This window comes from Argopecten irradians, chromosome 1 (genome assembly GCF_041381155.1).
Source record: "Argopecten irradians isolate NY chromosome 1, Ai_NY, whole genome shotgun sequence".
NCBI classification, from domain to species: domain Eukaryota; kingdom Metazoa; phylum Mollusca; class Bivalvia; order Pectinida; family Pectinidae; genus Argopecten; species Argopecten irradians.
The window spans coordinates 3724498-3746620 of NC_091134.1; the positions used below are offsets into that span (position 1 = coordinate 3724498).

A 22123-nucleotide genomic window follows, 5' to 3' on the forward strand; every position below is an offset into this window, starting at 1 on the left:
TCCAAGGGACCATAAAAAAAAGTCACATAAGACAGGGAGTCACTTAAGGCAGTCCAAGATCATCCGCAACATCACTGTACAAAAATCTGTCTTTAATTGTCTGTAAAATTCTTCATTATAAATATATCAATTACCTGATTTTAAAAAAAAAATAAATCAAAAATAATAATTTAAAAAAAAAAATGAAAAATTATTTAAATTTTTTTTTAATTAAAAATCATTTAGATCTAGTTATAAATTACAAGCAGACATACATTGATGCTTGGTTTTAAACTTTGTTCAAGAAAAAATTCTATCTGGAGGGGGTGCAATTTTGGGTTAAAAATCTCATTTTTTTGCAATTAAAAATTATTTGTGTGTCATGGTTTTTCAGGCTTGAAAAAAAAATACAAAAATCACACTTGTCAGAAAACAACCCAATGCAAAACAATTGCAGATGTTGTGTAAATTAAAAAACATTACTACTGTACAGTAGAGGTACCATTTTAAAAACCTGGGCTTTATTTTGCTGAATTTTACAAATCTACTGTACACTGCTACCAAATGGCGGCCATTACAGAAGCCCAAGTCGTGTGCATTTGCTTTTACAAGACTTTTTGGTGTTATGAGAAACTTTTGAAGAAAATATAGAGTTTCTGACTATGGGATGACAGTTATAATGACTGTTTAATCATATCAAAGAACGAAATTATGTTTGGTCGTAAATGCCATGTACAAAACAAGAAGAGAGTCACCCACGCCAAGCCATAGGATGATACGGTAGGCGAAATAAAACATGCCGATTTATTTAATGTGTTCCGTTATTAATTGTCAATGTTTACCATTGTTTAGTAGGAGAGATATCTGAATGATATCTAGCCTTTTTAATAGTTTAAGGCAAATTTTTGTGGGGAAAAACGATCTTTCATGATCCGTCAAAACTGGTTACACAGTAATGTACTCTTATCGTAGTCAACAGTCGATGTTTAGTTCGATGTTCACACCTCTTTATCTATCATAATTATGGCCTCAGGCGAATGGAAAGTCGCTCAAGACAGACTTTTTATGTTGTTTGGGTTGTAAAAACATGGTCGCTTGTCACGTAAGACAGGGAGTCGCTGAAAACAGACCCATTATATAGCAAAATACGTTGGGGGGTCTCAAGTAAGGTCACATAAGACAGGGAGTCGCTACATACAGGGGGTCGCTCAGACAGTCTCGACTGTAAATTAAAAATAAATAAATACATTTATTTGAAATTTATTCAAAACATATCAAAATTTTGGCTTCACTGACCTGTCAAGAGTTCAACGTGAAATAACATAAGATGGTGTCAATTTATGATTAACTGAACTAACAAATGGTATGTAAGTTTGTTACAACACATCTACTATGTATAACATAACTGTGGTAATGGAATACCTATGTACAGTACCTGGATGTGTATTCTGTATCGTATCGGTCACTGTGACTTAAATCCTCCAGGTCGGACTGAGATTTAAACTGATAAGCACCTATCTTGTTAAACACGGAACTACATAACTTATCAACCAATGTTACCTCACTGTACGCCATCTTTAAACGCCATCCTCGGGCAACTTCTGAGGAATTAGCTTTGAACACATTGTAACCAGTTCTAATGCTGTCTTGATCTTTTGGTGCCACTTCCTTGTTGACTTTTGAAGGTCGAGTTCCTAAAAGGTCCATTGTACCTGTTTCTGAAAGCGTTTCCTTTTCAGTTGTGTGGTTATTTTCCCCCTCATCACCCTTCGTCGATATAACATTCCCCTGTGTGTACGCATTGACCCATGCTTCTGTTCGTGATATAAATGGAAGTGATAAATCCTTGTATATTTTACGTAAAACTTCAGCGGGTCTTTCCGTAAGACATTCGTACCGCAATGGGAAGACACGCCCAGGGTATGAATCCAGTATTTCGGCGGATTCTTTAATGTCACGGGATATTCTGTTGCACAGTTGTTTCGAGAATGGGATAAAACCGTCTTTGTTAATTTCTCCAATGTCTTTCCTAGATTGCAAGATTGCTCTCGGATCACGAATGAGATGAATTATTTTCAAATCCTTGATCTTTTCAAGGATACCCTTTGCCAGTTGCAATGATATACGAATTGACTTCACAACCCGTTGTTTGGAAGTTAGACATTTGTTTTCCAGGTATTCAATGCATTTTGCTCTGGTTTTGGCCGTACGCTCTACGGTTTTCTGTTTGATGTTTGCTTTTTTGCGTTTCTTCGGTATTGGGAAGCATTTTTCAAGCCGTCTATGATCCGCAAGCTGTTCAAATTTTGTAAATGTGTGAAGAACTTCTTCAGGTAATGAGTCTAGTTTACATTCATAGAGATCTTTGAGGATTGAAATTGCAGTCTCCGGTAACTGAAGCGCATCTCCTATCATGCTGCAATAGAAATAATAATAACAAATGTTAATTCGATTATTAAAGGAAACAAAATCAATACGTTAACAAATTCGTGTGTTCGCAAAAACGAAATAATGATACGAAGTAAATGTTACAAAAGCAATGAAAGATCATCGGAAATTTCCCACTTTGCCATGAAATTGCATCTTGGTATGGTACAGGGGTTTGTGCATGTATCGTATTGACATGTACATCGATATGAGCAGGAAAATACACTACTACATATTTAACTGAGGGAGACAAAATCGTTCATTTTTTCAACATCCTGTATGTCTTTTATGGAATTGACTGGATTGTGTCCCCTCGTTTTCTACCATGTTAACACATTACTGATATACATACCTACATCTGTTGGTCCTGTAACACATTTTGTCCGGTGTAATGTACCCCTTTTTATAGATCTCCCAGAAAGGCTCGAAGCTGTAAAAGGTATGGTTGTATCCCTGTTGTAGTGACTCGGCCACAAAGGAAGACCCGCTTCTCATGTACGTCAAGATCAAAATCTTACTTACTTCGGAGGATTTATATTCTAAAATTAACGAAAACATGGCATTTTCATCACAATAAAAAGGAAAATTTGCTTCTCATGTACGTCAAGATCAAAGTCGTACTTATTTTGGAAGACTTATAAAATCTTATTTACTTCGGAAGATTTATATTCTAAAATTAAAAACATGACATCTTTATCACAGTTAAAAGGAAAATATGTTTCTCATGTACGTCAAGATCAATATCTTATTTACTTCGGAAGATTTATATTCTAAAATTAAAAACATGACATCTTTATCACAGTTAAAAGGAAAATATGTTTCTCATGTACGTCAAGATCAATATCTTACTTACTTCGGAGGATTTATATTCTAAAATTGACGAAAGCATTGCTTCTTTATATCACAGTAAATATTTTGTCGATTATCCGGCTACAGAGGTTGATAATATTGGATCACCTTGGACATAAAACTCTGTGTGATACAAAATGTAGGTATGCAAGGATATGGGTTTTTTTTTTTTTTTAAATGGAAAATAAATTATTTTGGAATTGAAATAACCATGCTTGCATTTTACCATATTTTCAGAAATTATTTTTAATAACCACACTTGGTTTTATTTTTGTAAACAACCAAAAAAATTCAAATATGTACTTGCTTGTCTTGTTAACTTTTGGTTGGTCATCGTAAAAACTGTCAGATTCCTGATCATCAGATGGCCGTTCCATATCATCCGTCGAATTCGATGGACGATGATTAAGTGAAATTATACCTGCTGGTCAAAATGTTATAAAATCTAAACAATGGATGTATAGAGTTCCCAATTATAGTCAAAGTTGAATATAACGGGAAAATCAGGAGTAGTATAGCGGAGAGGCGGTTTCATTTGTGTATTTGATATGTTTACTTGCAACGTTGGTGTAAAGCAAGGAGAACATTTGTCATCTTTCTTATTCGTTATTTTTCTTAATGATACTGAAATGTTTTTGAAGAGCACTGTGTCAATTGTTTGAAGAATTTTAAAAGATTTAGGTAATACTATTGGAATGTATATAAAACTATTTGTACTTCTTTATGTAGATGATACAGTTCTAATGGCTGAATCAGCTAACGATCTACAGACAGCCTTAAATAAATTTGAAATGTATTTGAAAATTGAAAACTTGAAGTAAACACAAAAGACAAAAATTGTTGTTGTTTTTTTTCAAAAAAGGAAGTCTCGAACTCATCCTCGTTTTACATTATTCAACGAAGAGATTGAAATTGTAAATACGTTATCATATCTAGGAGTATTGATGAATTATAATTGAAGTTTTCATAATAAGAAATTGAAACTGTTGGAACAGTCAAGAAAAGCTATGTTAGCTGTTTACAAGAAAATAAGAAACATTCCTCTTTCTATCGACCTCCAGTTAAAAGTGTATAATTCCCTTGTTTTACCTATATTATTATACTCCGTAGAAGTATGGGGTCACGAAAATATTACGGTTATAGAAAAGTTTCATTTACAGTTTTGTAAACGTATATATATATACCCGGTGTTAGGAAAAGTACGTGTAATTACATGATATATTGTGAATTAGGGAATTTCCCTCGCTATATAGAGGTTAAAAACAGGAATATTGTGTTTTGGCACAAATTGATTACTACTAAAAATCTTTCAAGTAATATATATAAGTTGATGTTAAACTTGCAAACAAATAGTATTATAGAAATCAAATAGTTGCATAATGTTAGAAATATTTTTGAAGAAATTGGTTTGAATTATATATGGGACTTCTAGAATGTATGTAAATAATATAGAGAATATCTAAAATCTATCGTAAAACAAAGATTACAAGATCAATTTGTATAAAAATGGTTTAATGATATAGAGAATTCACCAAGAGTCGTACTTATTCTACTTTTAAAAGTAATTTTGAATTTGAAAAATGTCTTGTGAAATTAAAGCCAACAGATCGGCAAATCATCATAAAATTCAGAACCTCGATCATGAACTTACCTATAGAAACTGGAAGATGGATTGGGACCCTTGAAGTAATTAAAACTTGTAACCTATGTTTTACTGAATTTCAATGCAGTAATGAAATGGTTTTACTGAATTTCAATGCAGTAATGAAATGGTGAAACGTTACAAAGCAATATACCAAGTTACTATTATAGAAATCATAATGTTATCAAAATAAAAGGCCTATTTTCTATATGTAACATAATTATTTTGACAAATATATTTATGTAAATTTTTGAAGAAAAAAAACCCTATTGATTGAGCTTGTACATCACTAATACATATTGTAATGCAGTGTCAAGCTATGTGCACTATGCGTGTCTATATTATGTATAGTGACCTCCTGTTACATAAATGTGTGTCTGAGAGTGGAATAAAGTCTGAATCTAAATCCTTTTGTGAAAAAAATGCTGAAATCTTTTACGTATTTTTATCCCCAGCTCAGTGGTATTACATGTTCTTTGTCCCCAACAAACTTGCCTAGGTCACCTTGACCTTGCTGTCATACGTGTGGTCACCTTGACCTTCCTAGTTATAATGAGTCTCGAAATCGCCACGCCGTTGAAGTGACAAGAAGTTTTTCCCTCATTTTTTTTACTTCGAACTATTTTCCTTATTAATATACGTCTAAAACGATGATCGATGTTTTAAACAGAGTCAGCGGTGTCAGTCTGCGCGACTTAGACTATCCGTTATCGCTCGCAATGATAATTCTAGATTTTATAACAGCATACATGTGCATTTGTACTTACATAATCCAAATGTCGAAAACGCCAGAAAAATCGATATGTTTTTACGATTGCACAGTTTCTTGAATGTCCTCATCACATATAGTTATCCGTTGTCTCTATGAATATTTTTCAATGAAAGTACCATTAGCTGAAGAACGCGATGTTTGTACGTATTCATGAGCGCGATAGAGTCGGGAGTTGATAACGCTATCTTATCAACACTCTTGATGGTGTAAACATTGACACAGTATGTACACACATAGATTTACAGACACGTGAAGGTACAGTGAAACAAATCAATCAACATATCTCAATAAGTATCGATGTATTGCATGAATTATACACAGGCAACATTTCTTCATATGAATCTCACGTGAAATTCCACGTGAATTCCATGAAAATTTCACGTGAAGGCTCTTTCATGTGAATTTAACATGGATGTTTCACGTGAAATTTACGTGGAGAAATACTGGTTGTACAGGTTGTACCATCAGCGATTATAGACATGTTATCATTTGAATATGACACATGTAGGTATCAAATTTGTTGGTAAATTTCCAATACATGTATATCTTTTGTTTTTATTTCCCAAACTTTGACCTATCAACTAATGCATGTATAATATCCGGTATTTCGTAATACAATCATCAAAACAATTTAGTTATCGGCAAGTCCTTCGAGTTCTCTTAATCTCGAGTTTGAATCCTTTACTCTTCGCCCCATTGACAAGTCTAGGCGCACGGTGCAACAACAATACGATCCAATATCTTACTGCTGAAAGCATTTTAATTCTTGACTAATTGTCATGTCTTTCGAAATATAATTTGTTATATTTCTTTGGTGTTTCCTTAATTCCAAGAATGGCACCTTTAAATCATTCGTGCATATGTACGTCATATACTCTTACTAGAAGCGGTTAAAACAATAAAGATTGCATGCATGTTATCAGCTATGAAACAATTCCCATGATTTTCGATTGCGCTTTTGCCTTCGTGCTCACAAAATGAGACATTAGATATTGCGAAAATGTTTTCATTTCCCCCGTTATATCTCTCATGATCATTGCAGGATGCACTAATGTGGCGATTGAGTGTGATTAGGGGATGTTGTAGTATTGCATTTTGGATACTTTTGTATGCTGAATGAACCTGTAGTTTGGGGATACTGTAGTATGCCTAATGAGTGTGGTTTTCAACTTTTTGGGATGCTGCTGTATGCTGATTCGATTTGGTTTTGGAATGCTGAGGTAAGCAGATTAGGTGTGGTTTTGGGATGTTGCGATATGATGATTGGGTGTGGTTTTGGGATGCTACGGTATGCTGTATCGGTTTATTTTTTGGATGCTGCGGTAAGCAGATTGAGTGTGGTTTTGGGATGCTATGGAATGCTGTTTCGGTTTAGTTTTTGGGTGCTGCGGTAAGCAGATTGAGTGTGGTTTTGGGATGCTGTGGTATGCTGTTTCGGTTTAGTTTTTGGATGCCGTGGTTAGCCGCAGATTGAGTGTGGTTTTGGGATGCTGTGGTATGCTGATTCGGTTTAGTTTTTGGATGCCGTGGTTAGCCGCAGATTGAGTGTGGTTTTGCGATGCTGCGGAATGCAGATTGGGTGTGGTTTTGGGATGCTGCGGTATGCTGATTTGGTGTGGTTTTGGATGCTGTGGTAAGCAGATTGAGTGTGGTTTTGGGATGCGGAATGGTGATTCGGTTTATTTTTTGGATGCTGCGGTAAGCAAATTGAGTGTGCTGGAACAGTCAAGAAAAGCTATGTTTGCTGTTTACAAGAAAATAAGAAACATTCCTCTTTCTATCGACCTCCAGTTAAAAGTGTTTAATTCCCTTATTTTACCAATATTATTGTACTCAGTAGAAGAATGGGGTCACGAAAATATTACAGTTGTAGAAAAGCTTCATTTACAGTTTTGTAAACGTGTATTCGGTGTTAGGAAAAGTACGTGTGAATGACATGATATACAATGTATTGTGAATTAGGGAGATACCCTCACTACATAGACGTTAAAACAGGAATATTATGTTTTGGCACAAATTGATTATAACTGATAATCTTTCAAGTAATATATATATAAGTTGATGTTAAACTCTCAAACAAAAAATATTATAGAATTCAAATGGTTGCATTATGTAAGAAATATTTTTGATGAAATTGGTTTGAATATCATATGGAACTTCCAGAATGTATGTAATGTAAATAGAGAATATTTAAAATCTATCGTAAAACAAAGATTACAAGATCAATTTGTATAAAAATGGTTTTAATGATATAGAGAATTCATCAAGAGGTCGTACTTATTTTACTTTTAAAAGTAATTTTGAATTTGAAAAATATCTTGTGAAATTAAAGCCAACATACAGGCAAATCATCATAAAATTCAGAACCTCGATCATGAACTTACCTATAGAAACTAGAAGATGGATTGGGACCCCTGAAGTAATTAAAATTTGTAACCTTTGTTTTACTGATATTGGAAACGAATACCATTATTTCTTTCCAATGCAGTAATGAAATGGTGAAACGTTGCCAAGAAATATACCAAGTTACTATTATAGAAATCATAATGTTATCAAAATGAAAGGCCTATTTTCTATATGTAACATAATTGTTTTGACAAATATATTTATGTAAATTTTTGAAGAAAAGAAAAGAAGAAAAACTATTGACTAAGCTTGTACATCACGAATACATACATGTATTGTAATTCACTGTTACGCTATGTGCACTATGCATGTCTTAATTATGTATGATGACCTCCTGTTACATAAATGCATGTCTGAGAGTGAATCTGAATCTGAATCCTTTTATGCAAAAAAATGCTAAAATCTTTTATGCATTTTTATCCTCAGCTCAGTGGTATTCCAAGGGCATGGTCACGGCGTCCACTAAATGTTCATGGTCCCCCACAAACTTGTCTAGGTCACCTTGACCTTGCTGTCATACGTGTGGTCACCTTGAACTTCCTAGTTATAATGAGTCTCGAAATCGCCACGCCGTTGAAGTGACAAGAAGTTTTCCCTCATTTTTTTTTTACTTCGAACGATTTTCCTTATTATTATACGTCTAAAAACGATGATCGATGTTTTAAACAGAGTCAGCGGTGTCAGTCAGCGCGACTTAGACTATCCGTTATCGCTCGCAATGATAATTCTAGATTTTATAACAGCATACATGTGCATTTGTACTTACATAATCCAAATGTCGAAAACGCCAGAAAAATCGATATGTTTTTACGATTGCACAGTTTCTTGAATGTCCTCATCACATATAGTTATCCGTTGTCTCTAGGAATATTTTTCAATGAAAGTACCATTAGTTGAAGAACGCGATGTCTGTACGTATTCATGAGCGCGATAGAGTCGGGAGTTGATAACGCTATCTTATCAACACTCTTGATGGTATAAACATTGACACAGTATGTACACACATAGATTTACAGACACGTGAAGGTACAGTGAAACAAATCAATCAAAAAATCTCAATAAGTATCGATGTATTGTATGAATTATACACAGGCAACATTTCTTCATATGAATCTTACGTGAAATTCACGTGAATTCCATGGAAATTTCACGAGAAGGCTCTTTCATGTGAATTTAACATGGATTTTTCACGTGCAATTTACGTGAAGAAATACTGGCTGTACAGGTTGTACCATCAGCGATTATAGACATGTTATCATTTGAATTTAACACATGTAGGTATCAAATTTGTTGGTAAATTTTCAATACATGTACATCTTTTGTTTTTATTTCCCAAACTTTGACCTATCAACTAATGCATGTATAATATCCGGTATTTCGTAATACAATCATCAAAACAATTTAGTTATCGGCAAGTCCTTCGAGTTCTCTTAATCTCGAGTTTGAATCCCAGGCGGGGCACTTGCCAGATAGCGACCCCAGTTCCACTTCCACAGCACCTCCATATATTTCTTATCCTTCGCCCCATTGACATGTCTAGGCGTACGGTGAAATAACAATACAATCCAATATCTTACTGCTGAAAGCATTTTAATTTTTGACTATTTGTCATGTCAATGCTGATTCGGTTTGGTTTTGGAATGCTGAGATAAGCAGATTGGTTGTGGTGTTGGGATGTTGCGGTATGAAGATTGGGTGTGGTTTTTGGATGCTGTGGTAAGCAGATTGAATGTGGTTTTGGGATGCGGAATGCTGATTCGGTTTAGTTTTTAGATGCTGAGGTAAGCAGATTGGTTGTGGTTTTGGGATGTTGCTGTATGCTGATTCGGTTTAGTTTTTGGATGCTGTGGTAAGCAAATTGGGTGTGGTTTTGGGAGGCGGAATGCTGATTCGGTTTAGTTTTTGGATGCTGCGGTATGCTGATTGAGTGTGTTATGGGGATGCTGCTGTATGCTGATTCGGTTTAGTACCGTTTGTCACTTTTTGATGCATTGGATATAAGGCGATCATCAGTTGTTCATCATTACTGATGATCGCCTTATATCCAATGCATCAAAAAGTGGTGATCTTTATAAAAATCGTATCACAACTAAATGGAATAAAATGTTTGGACACACATTTGTAGTCATTTGCTTTTGAGTTAATGATAGATCTGGTGATTTTATTATTATTTTCAGACGAACCTTGACAATGCAATCATTCGTATCAAATTCTACAATTAAGTCCGTCATGATTTATACATGAAATAATCACGTTCACAAATGGCCGGTCCAGCCAGTCAAACCGTATACTTACAAAAGGTCCAAGGCCGTTTTCGTTTATTCGGAACAACCGGTTCGGCCGTTGGTTAAAGTAAATATTTCAAGTATAGGCCTAAATCCTTACGGGTCTGCAGTTTTTGATACAGGCCTGTGAGGGCTTTGTCAAGGTTCGTCTGAAAACAATATAAAATCACATGGTCCGTCTATAGTTAATAAACAAACAACTAGGACCGTTTTCGTTTATTCGGAACAACCGGTTCGACTGTTTGTTAAAGTCATTATATCAAGCATAATTTTTTACGGACCTGCAGGTTTTTTTTTTATACGGACCTGCAAGGGTTTTGCCAAAGCTCGTCTGAAAACAATTTAAAATCACCAGGTTCTTCTTTAATTCATAAACGAACAACTAGGTTCATCCAGTCAAACCGTATAATCGAAGACGGCCTAGTCCAACCGTCAAACCGTATGCTCAAGCTGCATTTAAGTTTAACGGGTCCCCCTGAATCGGAAAACCACTCGGGCCTTTTCCGATTGACATGCCCCTTCTACCTCTTTTCATTAATGAAGCGTCTGTGCGACATGGGCTGAAGCGTTTACTTGATCATCAGCGTAGAAAGGGACGGAGGTAGAACAGAAAAATCCTGTCGGATTGAAAGAGACAGTCAAACGGTTATTTTTCAACATGTTAATTTATCTTATATACTTGTACTTAATTTTGATCATATAAAATATATCCTGTAAAAGACGATTCAGAGCGTAGATATATTTCAATTAACTAAACTTAAATTAAGCACATTGTTAAAGAAAACGGTTAACTTTTTTTTATTTGTAATTGAACACTTTATGCCTAATTTAAAGAGCATTATATATACAGTTTTGAGTGCATGTTTTATTTCATAACATACTTTCACAAAAGACTGCACAAATCTACAACAATTTCGCCTCAATACTTATAATACAATAGCCTAGTTGACAGCAGTTGATTTTTATAACTTATCATTCCTGAAACTAGGGTTACCATTCACTGATTGAAGATGGCCGCCCCCATGGAAGGCGAGGGTGACATTGGAGATGATTATTATGCCATTCTTAATGTCGATAGACAGGTAATTTTCACAAAGGGAACTATCTTGAATTGAATGTAACACTGGCTTAGTTTGGAAATTGTAAATGGTGTAATTTGATACGAATATTCCATTATTGATGTAAATCACTGTAATTGTTGCATCAGGAATCGGTCCATGAAATCATCTGGTTACATAAATAATTAGTTTGCCATTCCTATTTTTTAACAATAAGATAAATTAAGATAAGATATGTTATAATGATAAATAAAATATGTTCTGCATTTTCTCAACCAATGCAAAAACACTGGTCCAATGCCCTTGCATTACAATATTTACATGTTTCATTGTTTATTTCTTTATTTGATTCAAAGACATGTTCATGTATTTTAGTTTTGGATGTATAATTTATTTATGGTTTAAGAGCGAATGTTTATGATATAAGCTTATTCATGTAAGAGCTGGGCATGTAAGAAAAAAATTCTAAGAAATCTTCTTTGAATAGTAAATAACTGGAAAATGAAACTAGGCCTATATATACAGGTGGCCTATATATACCTGTATATATATATTCGAGGCCCGGATAGGGCACGAGTCAATAAATTGTCATGCTTTGTTAAATTGTGTTTGTTGATATTTTATTTATAATGCATTTATAATGTAGCTATACAGTATTGCATGTGTAAAAGGAGCGGGTCAATGTGGTTTGTACATATTATTAAACACGGACTTTGTCACTCAGCTGACGGACCATGCTTTTTTGGCTCAGTCGGTAGAGCCGTAGATTTCGACGCTGGAGATCCGGGTTTGATTCCTGATCGGGGCACTGGACAGGAATGTGTATTTTCCCTGTTCTTCTACGCATGTAATTGACATTTTTATCTGCAACTAAATCTTAAGTTTCTGTAGTGTTAATTTTGAAAGCTTGAAAGAACAGTTAAATCAGCTAGACAATCATAAATAAAATCTCTGCATATGTTTTTATTGTCAATACCATGCAGGCACATACATTGTATATGTATCAAAATATTGTCATGTCTCTATTCTCTACTATATTGATAATAATCCAGAGTAATTAAGTAGCTAAACAGAATAAGATATTGCATGATATTGTACCTTAAATGTGTAACGGGAGAGGAGAAAATGTAGCGGCCAGACCGGGATTCAAACCTGGGACCCTCCGAACGCTAGCAGCGTGCTCGACCGACTGCGCTACCTGGTCACTGATAATCGGCCCAGTCCAATCCCGCTACACTCTTCCCTCCTTTCTCGAAGTCTTTGCCCTCGAAGACAAGCGAGATCCTTCCAAATAAGCCACTACCGTGGCTTATTTAGTTGGGCGCCAATTTTGTAACAGGAGAGGAGAAAATGTAGCGGCCAGACTGGGATTCTACAGACTGAGCTACCTGGTCACCGATGATCGACCCACTAGTACTCCAATCCCGCTACAAATGTAATACAAGCACATTTGTATATCCTTGTTGTTGTAGTGTTCTAACGTTGAAATTGATGCTGCCTATCGACGACTGACCAAAATTTACCATCCTGACAGACATGTTGATCCCGTCAAAAAGAAACACGCTGAAAATCTATTTAGCAAACTCAAAAAAGCTCATGATGGTAAGCATGAAATATTTGAGTAATTTTCATCTTAATGTTAAAGTTATAACCATACACTTTCATTCATACACTATGAAATTAAATCTTGAAAGAGTTTTATATGAATAGAGGCCTAGGGTGAACTGAAAGTTTCTTGCATTATAAACATGGTATAATTTTATGTCAAATGTTTGGAAATTTTACAAGTCTTAGAAAATCATTAAGATTCATGTCATGACTATGAATAGTAATGAGCCTTTATTACAAAGCGTTAACTTGTTACACACAACTTTTAAGTTCTTAACAAATTTTATTAAGAGCTTTCAATGGCCTCCACCCATCCTAGGTGAGCTCTATGAGATGGAGGGCTTTTACTTTTATATGTATTATGTGATTCAAAAGTTTTGATTTTCCAGTTCTCTCTGATGCAAACAAGAGACAGATATATGACCGCTTTGGTGTTAAAGGCCTCCAAGTGGAAGGCTTAGAGGTAAGAAATGGCATACACATGTATAGAGGAACTGATTCTAATGATATAATCATAAGTTATGGACACGAATAAGATGTTCATTTTTAGCCCACCATCATCAGATGGAGGGCTATTCAAATCGCCTTTCGTCCGTGGTCCGTCCTTCCGTCAGTAAACAATTTTTCGTGTTACAGCTATTTCTCAGAAAGTACGAAAAGGATCTTATTGAAATTTCATATATTGGATCCCCTAGGGACATATTCATTTTGGGACGGATCGGTCAACAAGATGGCCAACAGGTAGCCATCTTGGATTTTGAAAATTGAAGTTTTTAACTGTGATATATCTCTGAAAGTAAGGATAGGATATTTCTTAAATTTCATATGTAGTATGTAGTAAAAGTTTAAAAAGCAGAGAAAAGCTCCATCTGTCCATTGTCAGACATAGATCATTCTTTGGTGGGCGCCAAGATCCCTCTGGGATCTTTTGTTCTACAAAAAAACCCCCAAGACAACTATAAATACACACATTCCCCGAAAAAACCCAAAACAACAACAAAAAACATTTGTATAAGTACAATATTTCAGTATTAAAAAAAGCAACATAATATTTAATGACTGTACATGTATTCTGGTAGAGTTTGTAAGGCACAAGTTATTCCATTAATTAATAAACAAAAACAAATATATACAGTTATGGCATAACTTACTTGCCCTTCGCCTCTAAGTCAAAAATGTACTTGAATTATTGCCCTACATTTAAGTTTTCTAATTTTTTCACTGTGGTGATGGAGAACATGCCAACAAAATGAAGGAAAATATCTGGATTATCTCCTTATGTTGTGTAAATTGTTTTTGCCAGCTGATGACCAGAACAAGATCCCCTGCGGAGATTATTGCTGAACTGAATCGTTACCAACAGGAACAGGAAGACAGGAAACTACAACAGAGGACCAATCCACATGTATGATGTGTTTCAGTTTTAATATTTCATCATACTATAAAAAAAACCCTGTTATATGACTTAGTACATTGATGTGTCCATATGTTACAACAAAAGACATAGATATGGTCTGCTACAGCTTTATTTGGTGATATGACATAAAGTAATACATGTGTACCTACCGCATATGTCCTATACTGACTTGATTCAACAATAATTCATTACTGGTTCAATGCATCACAGGGCTGCCGTGGTCGAGAGCTTAAGATGTCCCAACATAATTCTACACACCTTCCACCTCTAGGTCACAAGTTCAAATCCCATGTGGGGCAGTTGCCAGATATTGACTGCTGGCTGGCAATTTTTCTCTGTCTAGCTTTCCTCCACCATTTCAACTTTGCACATCCTTAACTGTCAATAAGACATTAAACTAATCCTAGAAAATCAATACATCAGCATCAATGTCAAAATTATACAGATTACTCTTGGACTGATACAATTTTTCCCCAGTAATATTTATAAATATTTAGCCTCCATTTCTTCTCTCATAAATTACTTTGTTTACCTACACATAGTGCAATACATTTGATTGTAAAAATATATATATTAAAAGATGCGGTAAATATCTTAAATGTTTTTGCATTTCTTTAGGGTATGGTGACGATGGGCATTAACGCAACAGATGTCTTTGATACAGATCCTGATTTGGACGATGAATTAGAGAGTTATAGGTAATTTTGACACAAGGAAATCATTGTGCCACATATACAATTTAGAAGGAGTTGTGAACATGTATTGTGTTGGCCATGTTGATTATTCCTTTATTTAACTAAGACAAGAAAACATGAATCACAAATTTGTTTTAGGAAGTATTGATATAGTTTTACCTTTGGCTTCTATGTCTCAAGTCACAGTAAAAAATAAATTTATGTGTGTTCGCTATCTGCATTTTAATAGTAATTCAAATATCATTTGTAATTTTTAATGATATAGAAATTGCAGTTGCTTGAATTAAAAAGAAATTGAGTGCATTGAATCACCTTTGACTTGACACATTTTGTTCACAGATCTGGCATACCTAGCATAGAAATTAGTCATATGAGTTTAAACCAGTCTGTCCAGATCCCGATCACAAAGAAAGACACATCAATTATAGCCGGCACTCTGGCCACACGTAACGGCAATGGACAGGGCACATTTACAGCGATCTGGAGAAGACTAACCTCTGATAACGGCTGGGCAGAGGTAAAGTATTCACATCAAAGCTTAGGAGGCAACTCTTATTTGAATTCTTATAAGAAGTTCTTGTTGTAATCTGTCTATTGAATTGATAAAAAGTTTTCTTTGAAGAAAAAAAAGTAACTATTTCACATCTTTCTTTTTTCTTTCTTTATAAAGGTTTTCTGTCATGAACAAAAATCTTTGTATAAAAATAATATTTATCAAAATGTTTGACTGATATAACCCAAGTTGATCTCCACATTATTTCCTGACAGCTGGAGATGTCGTGTGGTGATCACATAGGAACTAGTCTACGTGGCTTTAGGAAAATCAATCGTCGATGGTGAGTGGCACCAGGATCGGGATTTTCAAATTGATTAGAGTTAAAATCCATTGGAAACAAATATGATCTGTTTTTAGAAAATCATTTAAAAAATGTAAGTAAGCAACACGAAAGAATAATTGATTTGTATACTTCCAAGGAAAATTATTGGTTTCATGTAATATTTACAGAAAATTTTCTTTTATATTTATTTGCATGAACGGGGAGCTTTTGGCAAGTTACTGACCATTTATAACACCATGTTATGTTGTAACTTAGTTTTTTCTTCTTTGTTTACAGTTACTGTACAGCCAATGCTAACATTTCGTACCTCTCTAGTGGAAGCAGAAGAGCTATCGCCTTCACAGGATTTCAGACAAGTAAGACAAAATCTTACTTTCTCTTTTACGTTTGGTTTAATTGTCATGGAAACCAGAAAACAAGATTGACAAAGATGTATTGCCCTATGTATAATTTTGTTATTATTAATCATGGCACAAAAGAATATATTAAATTTAAGATATATTTGTTTAAAATAAAATACCACATGATATAATCAGATGTTATATATAGCGATTTTCGCTATGCTCATAATGGCTACCTATATGTAAAAATATTGTGCAGTAAAAGTTGGCTCCTTTTGTAATACAGTGGGTACATATGTCATTTGTAAGAATAAAATATTTTCTTCCTGAATGTCTGGTGACAAGAACAGATAACTCTGTGTAATGAACATATGGCTGAACATATGACTCTGATTAGATAACCTCACGATTCAGCATTGTACTAAAGTGAGACTTGTGAATTGTCTACCTACAGTGATAGCTTGTCAACTGGATACCCATCTCCAGGGTCGGTTGGTGTGGAACGTCGGACGACCATCAGCAATGAGGACGCTTATTGTCTATGACAAGGAAACATACACAATAATATTAACGGCTCAGGTACGTTAGTAAAACATGTGGTTTACACTGTGCACATGTATTCCTGTGGAATCCCAGGAAGTCAGAAATCTCGACATGATATCAAAGAATTAAAGCATCATCAGGGAAACTAAACACAAATTATTTCTTTGATAAGTGGTTAAAAATGCTGAATGATGAAAAATAACCTTTAGTTTAAGCTTTCGTTTCTGATGTTCAATATGGTACAATGATTTGACAGGATACTATAGATGTCAGGAGTTTAGTTTGTAAAGAAATTGCTCAGTGCTTAATTTTTATATGTTATTTTCTTTTTTAGCTTGGCATTCCAAGTAGTTTTCTTCAAAGTGTCTTTGTCAAGAAATTTCCAGACAAAAATGCTAAATTGCGTCTTTCAGGGAAGTGAGTACAGATGTAATTATTAGTCTGTCTAAATTAAATGTTCTTTTCATAATCACTTGAAGGTACTCTCGACTAGTATATTGAAGTTGTTGTTCATATCTACATTGATTTATCCAAAATCATTATAGAACTGAAACTTACCAGTAAATATATACATTGTAAAGTCATTTTTGAAAATATTTTTAATGCTTAGGGATATGCCATTTCCATATGTATGTCTCTAAACTTTTTTCCGGTTGGAAAGTAATGGTATTGGTTTTACAACCAGCGAATGTTTCGTGTGTGACTTTTGATTACTAATACTGAAGGTAACAGTGCACACATTGTACTAGTCAGCGAAAAGTCATGCATGGTAACAAATACTATTACTTTCGAACCACAGGAAATGATTGTATAGAGATTATACATGTATGATATAGCTGACACACTGTCATGATATTCAATCTGACGTAGAGACTCTCTCCTCTAATTAGCTTTAAATACAGTTATTGACAATATGCAATACTTCTTATGTGGTAATCTCTTGTTCTATATTTTGTGGATGCGGTAACATATTTGTGTTATGTTATTGCAGGGTGAGCCCTCTAGGTGTCGTGGTGGAGTATGGCTGTGAGAAGAAGGTGTCACAGTTCAGTACCCTCGGTGCCACCATGTCCATAGGAACCTCTGTTGGCGTCTCTCTCAAAATAAAGTAAGAATATCATTCTTCAATCAAATCTTACTGATCATTTCTATAGCTGTAAATGATTTAATGTACACTTTTCACAAAATTCTGATTGTGTTCATATATTGCTTGAATTAGTTATTTTAAAAGTAAGTAATGTGGATTATTGTACTTAATCTACTAGATAGAATATGCATATCTCAAAATAAAGGTTTTGACAGACTTTTGAGTTTTGAATTTCAATGGTTAAGAAGTCATTGTTGAGTTCCACATTGAACTCATATTAATCGCCAATTGTGGGAGACTTTGTACTGCATGAATCCTATGGTTGTAGAGTATTGTATTTTTTTCTTTACCGATTTATGATTATATACATGTAACACATATTGGACTTTGCATCAAAAACCACTTTCCATTTTTATCCCTAGGTTGATCAGAGGCCAACAAGAGTTCCACTTCCCGATCCATCTGTCGGAGAACATTGTCCCCGAGGCCATAGTATATGGTACATTTATTCCACTTGCTACATATTTTGTTGTAAAGAAGCTGATTGTAGACCCATACTTAAGACGGCAAGAAGAAGAGTAAGTGTTAACAACATAAAATGTCTCCTTGAAATTATGTTGTACAATAGACAAGACTGTTAAAAACGTTATTATAGAAGTTAATTTCCATTCCCTATAAATGAGTGTTGTTCACGTTGATTCTATCGTGTTCATTGTATTTTTCTTTGGTACGTATATGGAGGTGAGATATTTATGTCTTTAAGGTGTAAATCTCCTGATTAATATATGTTATTAAAGATAGATGTGGCCAAACCTAATATGATACTTATGTTTTTTCAGATCACAAGAAAAGAAAAAAGAAGATGTAGCTGAGAAAATGGCAGCTAAAAAGGAAGAAGCTTTGGCTACAGTATGTGTCGAGAACATATTACATCCATTAGATATAGTTCAGAATAGTCAAGAAAAAAAGATGATTATAAAGTATTTTTAGGATTTTTATACAAAATCAAAGTATTTTATTGATAATGCATTGACTGTTTAATTGAAATTCAGATATCGTTAGTATAAAATTGTAATTTTAATAATAATACATTTGTTTTTGACTACCCAGAAATGTGCATCTGACCAAGTTATGTCCCTTTAAATAAAGAATTTGATATTTGATTTCTCTATAGGTAGAACTGATGCAGGAATCTGTTGAACGAAGTATTGAAACAGAGGAGAGAAAGCGAGGTTTAGTCATTCTTAAGGCTCTGTATGGCAAACTGATCTCAGACGATGATGGGTAAGTTCATTTATAATTATACAGACAGACCTGACCTATTATGAAATATTTTCTTAAGAAATTGATCTGAATTCAAATGAAGACCTGTGTCTGTGTAGATCTGTATTTGAATTGTTAATGAATTACAAGAGGTAGGGAAGTCTATATGAGGTTATTAACTCTGGGAAGGCTATGAGTGTAGAGAAAACTTTGCTTGAGAAGAAAATTGACCGATCGTTAGGTGTAAAACAGCCACGCATTGTGCTTACAAACGCACATGTACCTATTCACCGTCGGAGTAAACATTGTAGCATACACAATACAAAATGCAAAGTCACATGCGGTTTGATTGACAACTGGCGATCCATTAATTGAAGCTGGAAAAACTTAACATGTATATATATATACATTGTACCATATTTTTGCGCATATAGTGCACAATTTTTTTCATAAATTATCAAGTGAAAAGTTGGGGTGCGCAAAGTTGGGTGTTGAGAGTTATGATTGAATACTTGGATCTTTAAGTCAATATTCAATGCATATATTCAATATAAAACGAAAAGCTCACTTGAAATGTATATTTTTAATTTCTTGAAAGCCCATGTGTTCATGATATAGATTAACCTTTGGAGAAAACAATAACTTGGATGTGTTTGTGTACAGAGAACTACTGGAAGGACAGTGTATAGATGTACTCACGCCAGTACAGGCCTTGGTCCGCGACTCTCAACTCGTCCTGTCAGACACCAAAACAAAGGTAAGCTGGAATAACTCCCATCCATTCCATGAGAATGACATTTTTCTCAAATTTTTATTGCTTGAGAATGTTTTAGCCAATATATTGTATTACTGTAAATTATATGAAATAGATTTGATTCTGTTATTGTATCAATACAAAACATTTCAATTCATTATTCAACATTAATGAAAGTCTAGGAAAAAAGGAGTGGTTTGCTTGTGTATAACATGCACTTATAGGGGTCAGAATTTCGATCTCGAAGAATAATTGACCTTCAGCTAGCAAGCAGTATAAAAGTAGAATATTGAATACATAAAACCATTTGGTGATGATGCCTAGAGATAGCGACTTAATGGTAGAATGTCGGACATCTCTACAAATTTTGTCAGCTCAGTCTAGGTGCAGGAGACTACTAAAAGTGATAGATGCCAGACACATCAACATAGAGCCCTGATCTATGTAGATGGCTAGCAATAGAATGTCAGACAGTATTCTCTACCAATAAGTGGATAATAGTAGAATGTCAGACAGCATTCTCTACCAATAAGTGGATAATAGTAGAATGTCAGACAGCATTCTCTACCAATAAGTGGATAATAGTAGAATGTCAGACAGCATTCTCTACCAATAAGTGGATAATAGTAGAATGTCAGACACATTCTCTACAATAATGGATTTAGAATCAGACACATCTCTACAATGGATTAGTAATGCAGTAATGGATATAGTAGAATTCAGTAGATATATAATGTCAGACAGCATCTCTCAAAAGTGATATAGTAAATCGACACATCTCTACCATAAGTGGATAATAGTAGAATGTCAGACAACATTCTCTACAATAAGTGGATAACAGTAGAATGTCAGACAGCATTCTCTACCAATAAGTGGATAATAGTAGAATGTCAGACAACATTCTCTACCAATAAGTGGATAATTGAAGAATGTAACATATAAAGATTTAATCTCCTATTGTTACCCAACACATTGTATTTTCAGGTGGATATACCCGGTTTCTATGATCCCTGCCCAGGTGAGAAGAAAACACTCTATATACGATACAAATTCAGGAATAAGCTCCACCAGGTCACCATAGCAGACGACGATGCCATACGACTACCCTTACAAAGTAAGTTTATACTGACAAATATCTAAAATTCATTGATACTTTATAGGTAGATACTGTGAAACTTGACTTATCAGGTAGAAAGTTTTTATTTCCTTTTTAATTGACTAAAGTTACATACAGTAGTCGGTTTACTTAAGTTTAATTTTGCTGTTTTCCCTTCTTTTGTTTAGGAAGTCATAACTTTATGGGAAATGTCACTGTCAAATAACTTAAAAAAAGCCTAAAGGCTTAAATCGATGTACACCAATGATTCAGTTTGTAATCTGTTGCGAATGCTCCTAGATAAAAAAAAATCATGATTTATTTGTGTATTTGATTCAAAGCATTATCTCTAGTTTCTTCTAATTATATAGCTATATGGTTTTTATGATCATACTTTAAAACTTTTTTGTTTTGTTTTTTGTTCCAGAACATTTATTGAAAGAGGATACCTGAAGCAGGCACTGTGTGATTAGTGATGTCATTAATTTAATATATAACTGTATTTCTTGATAAGTGCTCTAAATATCAAGGGAGAACTATATTAAAGAATAAAAAGTTTTGTTGTTTCAACACATTCTACTACCAAGACATTGTTGAGAAAAGTGGAGGCAGTTCACAGTGATGGACGCTGTCCAGGATTGCGTCTTAAGACTCTTGACTTGATAAGATTTATGAAACCTTTTCTTGGTGGGGTTTTTAGATTTTTGCAAGTTGTGTGCCAAATATAATTCCAACTACCGTTATCCAGTGGGTGTTTTCGTTGTTGCTGTGAAGAATTTGATGAGAACCAATGAAATTCTGGCTGCTTATTTCAGACTTTGATTCTGTCTGGGATTGATAGCTATGTGTCCACATATCTTCTTTTTAACAACATTTAGGAATCCATGTACATGTATAACCTTTTAGTTCTTATGAAAGTTTGACACAAAATATGATGTTTCATTAAATAAACTATGGTACAGTCTTAAAACCAAAAACTTTAAGGGACAAAGATGGGAATTATAGACAGTAACAAACTTGGTGTCTTTCTTTGCAGACAGTTTACGACAAAACCAGGACATA

At 34.3% G+C, this 22123-nt stretch overlaps 2 protein-coding genes across 2 annotated transcripts; one reads left to right on the top strand and one right to left on the bottom strand.

Moving 5' to 3' along the window:
* Positions 1 to 1223: 1223 nt before the first annotated feature.
* LOC138315361 (carbohydrate sulfotransferase 1-like) lies at positions 1224 to 5966 on the bottom strand. The gene is made up of 4 exons (XM_069256327.1): positions 5665 to 5966; positions 3559 to 3676; positions 2759 to 2945; positions 1224 to 2395 (listed from the first exon to the last, which is right to left on the bottom strand). Exons 2-4 carry the CDS (start codon positions 3635 to 3637, stop codon positions 1402 to 1404), a joined length of 1260 nt encoding a protein of 419 aa, XP_069112428.1. The 5' UTR covers positions 3638 to 3676; positions 5665 to 5966; the 3' UTR covers positions 1224 to 1401.
* Positions 5967 to 10936: 4970 nt separating this feature from the next.
* LOC138315366 (dnaJ homolog subfamily C member 11-like) lies at positions 10937 to 21808 on the top strand. Its single transcript, XM_069256341.1, has 18 exons — positions 10937 to 11005; positions 11349 to 11442; positions 12891 to 13020; positions 13416 to 13489; positions 14330 to 14431; positions 15062 to 15141; positions 15478 to 15655; positions 15907 to 15974; positions 16254 to 16333; positions 16773 to 16897; positions 17196 to 17278; positions 17853 to 17969; positions 18371 to 18526; positions 18788 to 18857; positions 19123 to 19232; positions 19875 to 19968; positions 20950 to 21079; positions 21489 to 21808. Exons 2-18 carry the CDS (start codon positions 11371 to 11373, stop codon positions 21512 to 21514), a joined length of 1695 nt encoding a protein of 564 aa, XP_069112442.1. The 5' UTR covers positions 10937 to 11005; positions 11349 to 11370; the 3' UTR covers positions 21515 to 21808.
* The last annotated feature ends 315 nt before the right edge of the window (positions 21809 to 22123 follow it).

Bases quoted from the DNA above. Each gene is read 5' to 3' on its own strand.
- LOC138315361 (XM_069256327.1), bottom strand. From the start codon at position 3,637: ATGATATGGAACGGCCATCTGATGATCAGGAATCTGACAGTTTTTACG. The intron at 2,946-3,558 runs GTACATATTTGA...CGTTAATTTTAG, and splicing joins AAAGTTAACAAGACAAGCAA to AATATAAATCCTCCGAAGTA. The intron at 2,396-2,758 runs GTATGTATATCA...TTTCTATTGCAG, and splicing joins TACAGGACCAACAGATGTAG to CATGATAGGAGATGCGCTTC.
- LOC138315366 (XM_069256341.1), top strand. From the start codon at position 11,371: ATGGCCGCCCCCATGGAAGGCGAGGGTGACATTGGAGATGATTATTAT. The intron at 18,858-19,122 runs GTATGTGTCGAG...ATTTCTCTATAG, and splicing joins AGGAAGAAGCTTTGGCTACA to GTAGAACTGATGCAGGAATC. The intron at 21,080-21,488 runs GTAAGTTTATAC...TTTTTGTTCCAG, and splicing joins CATACGACTACCCTTACAAA to AACATTTATTGAAAGAGGAT.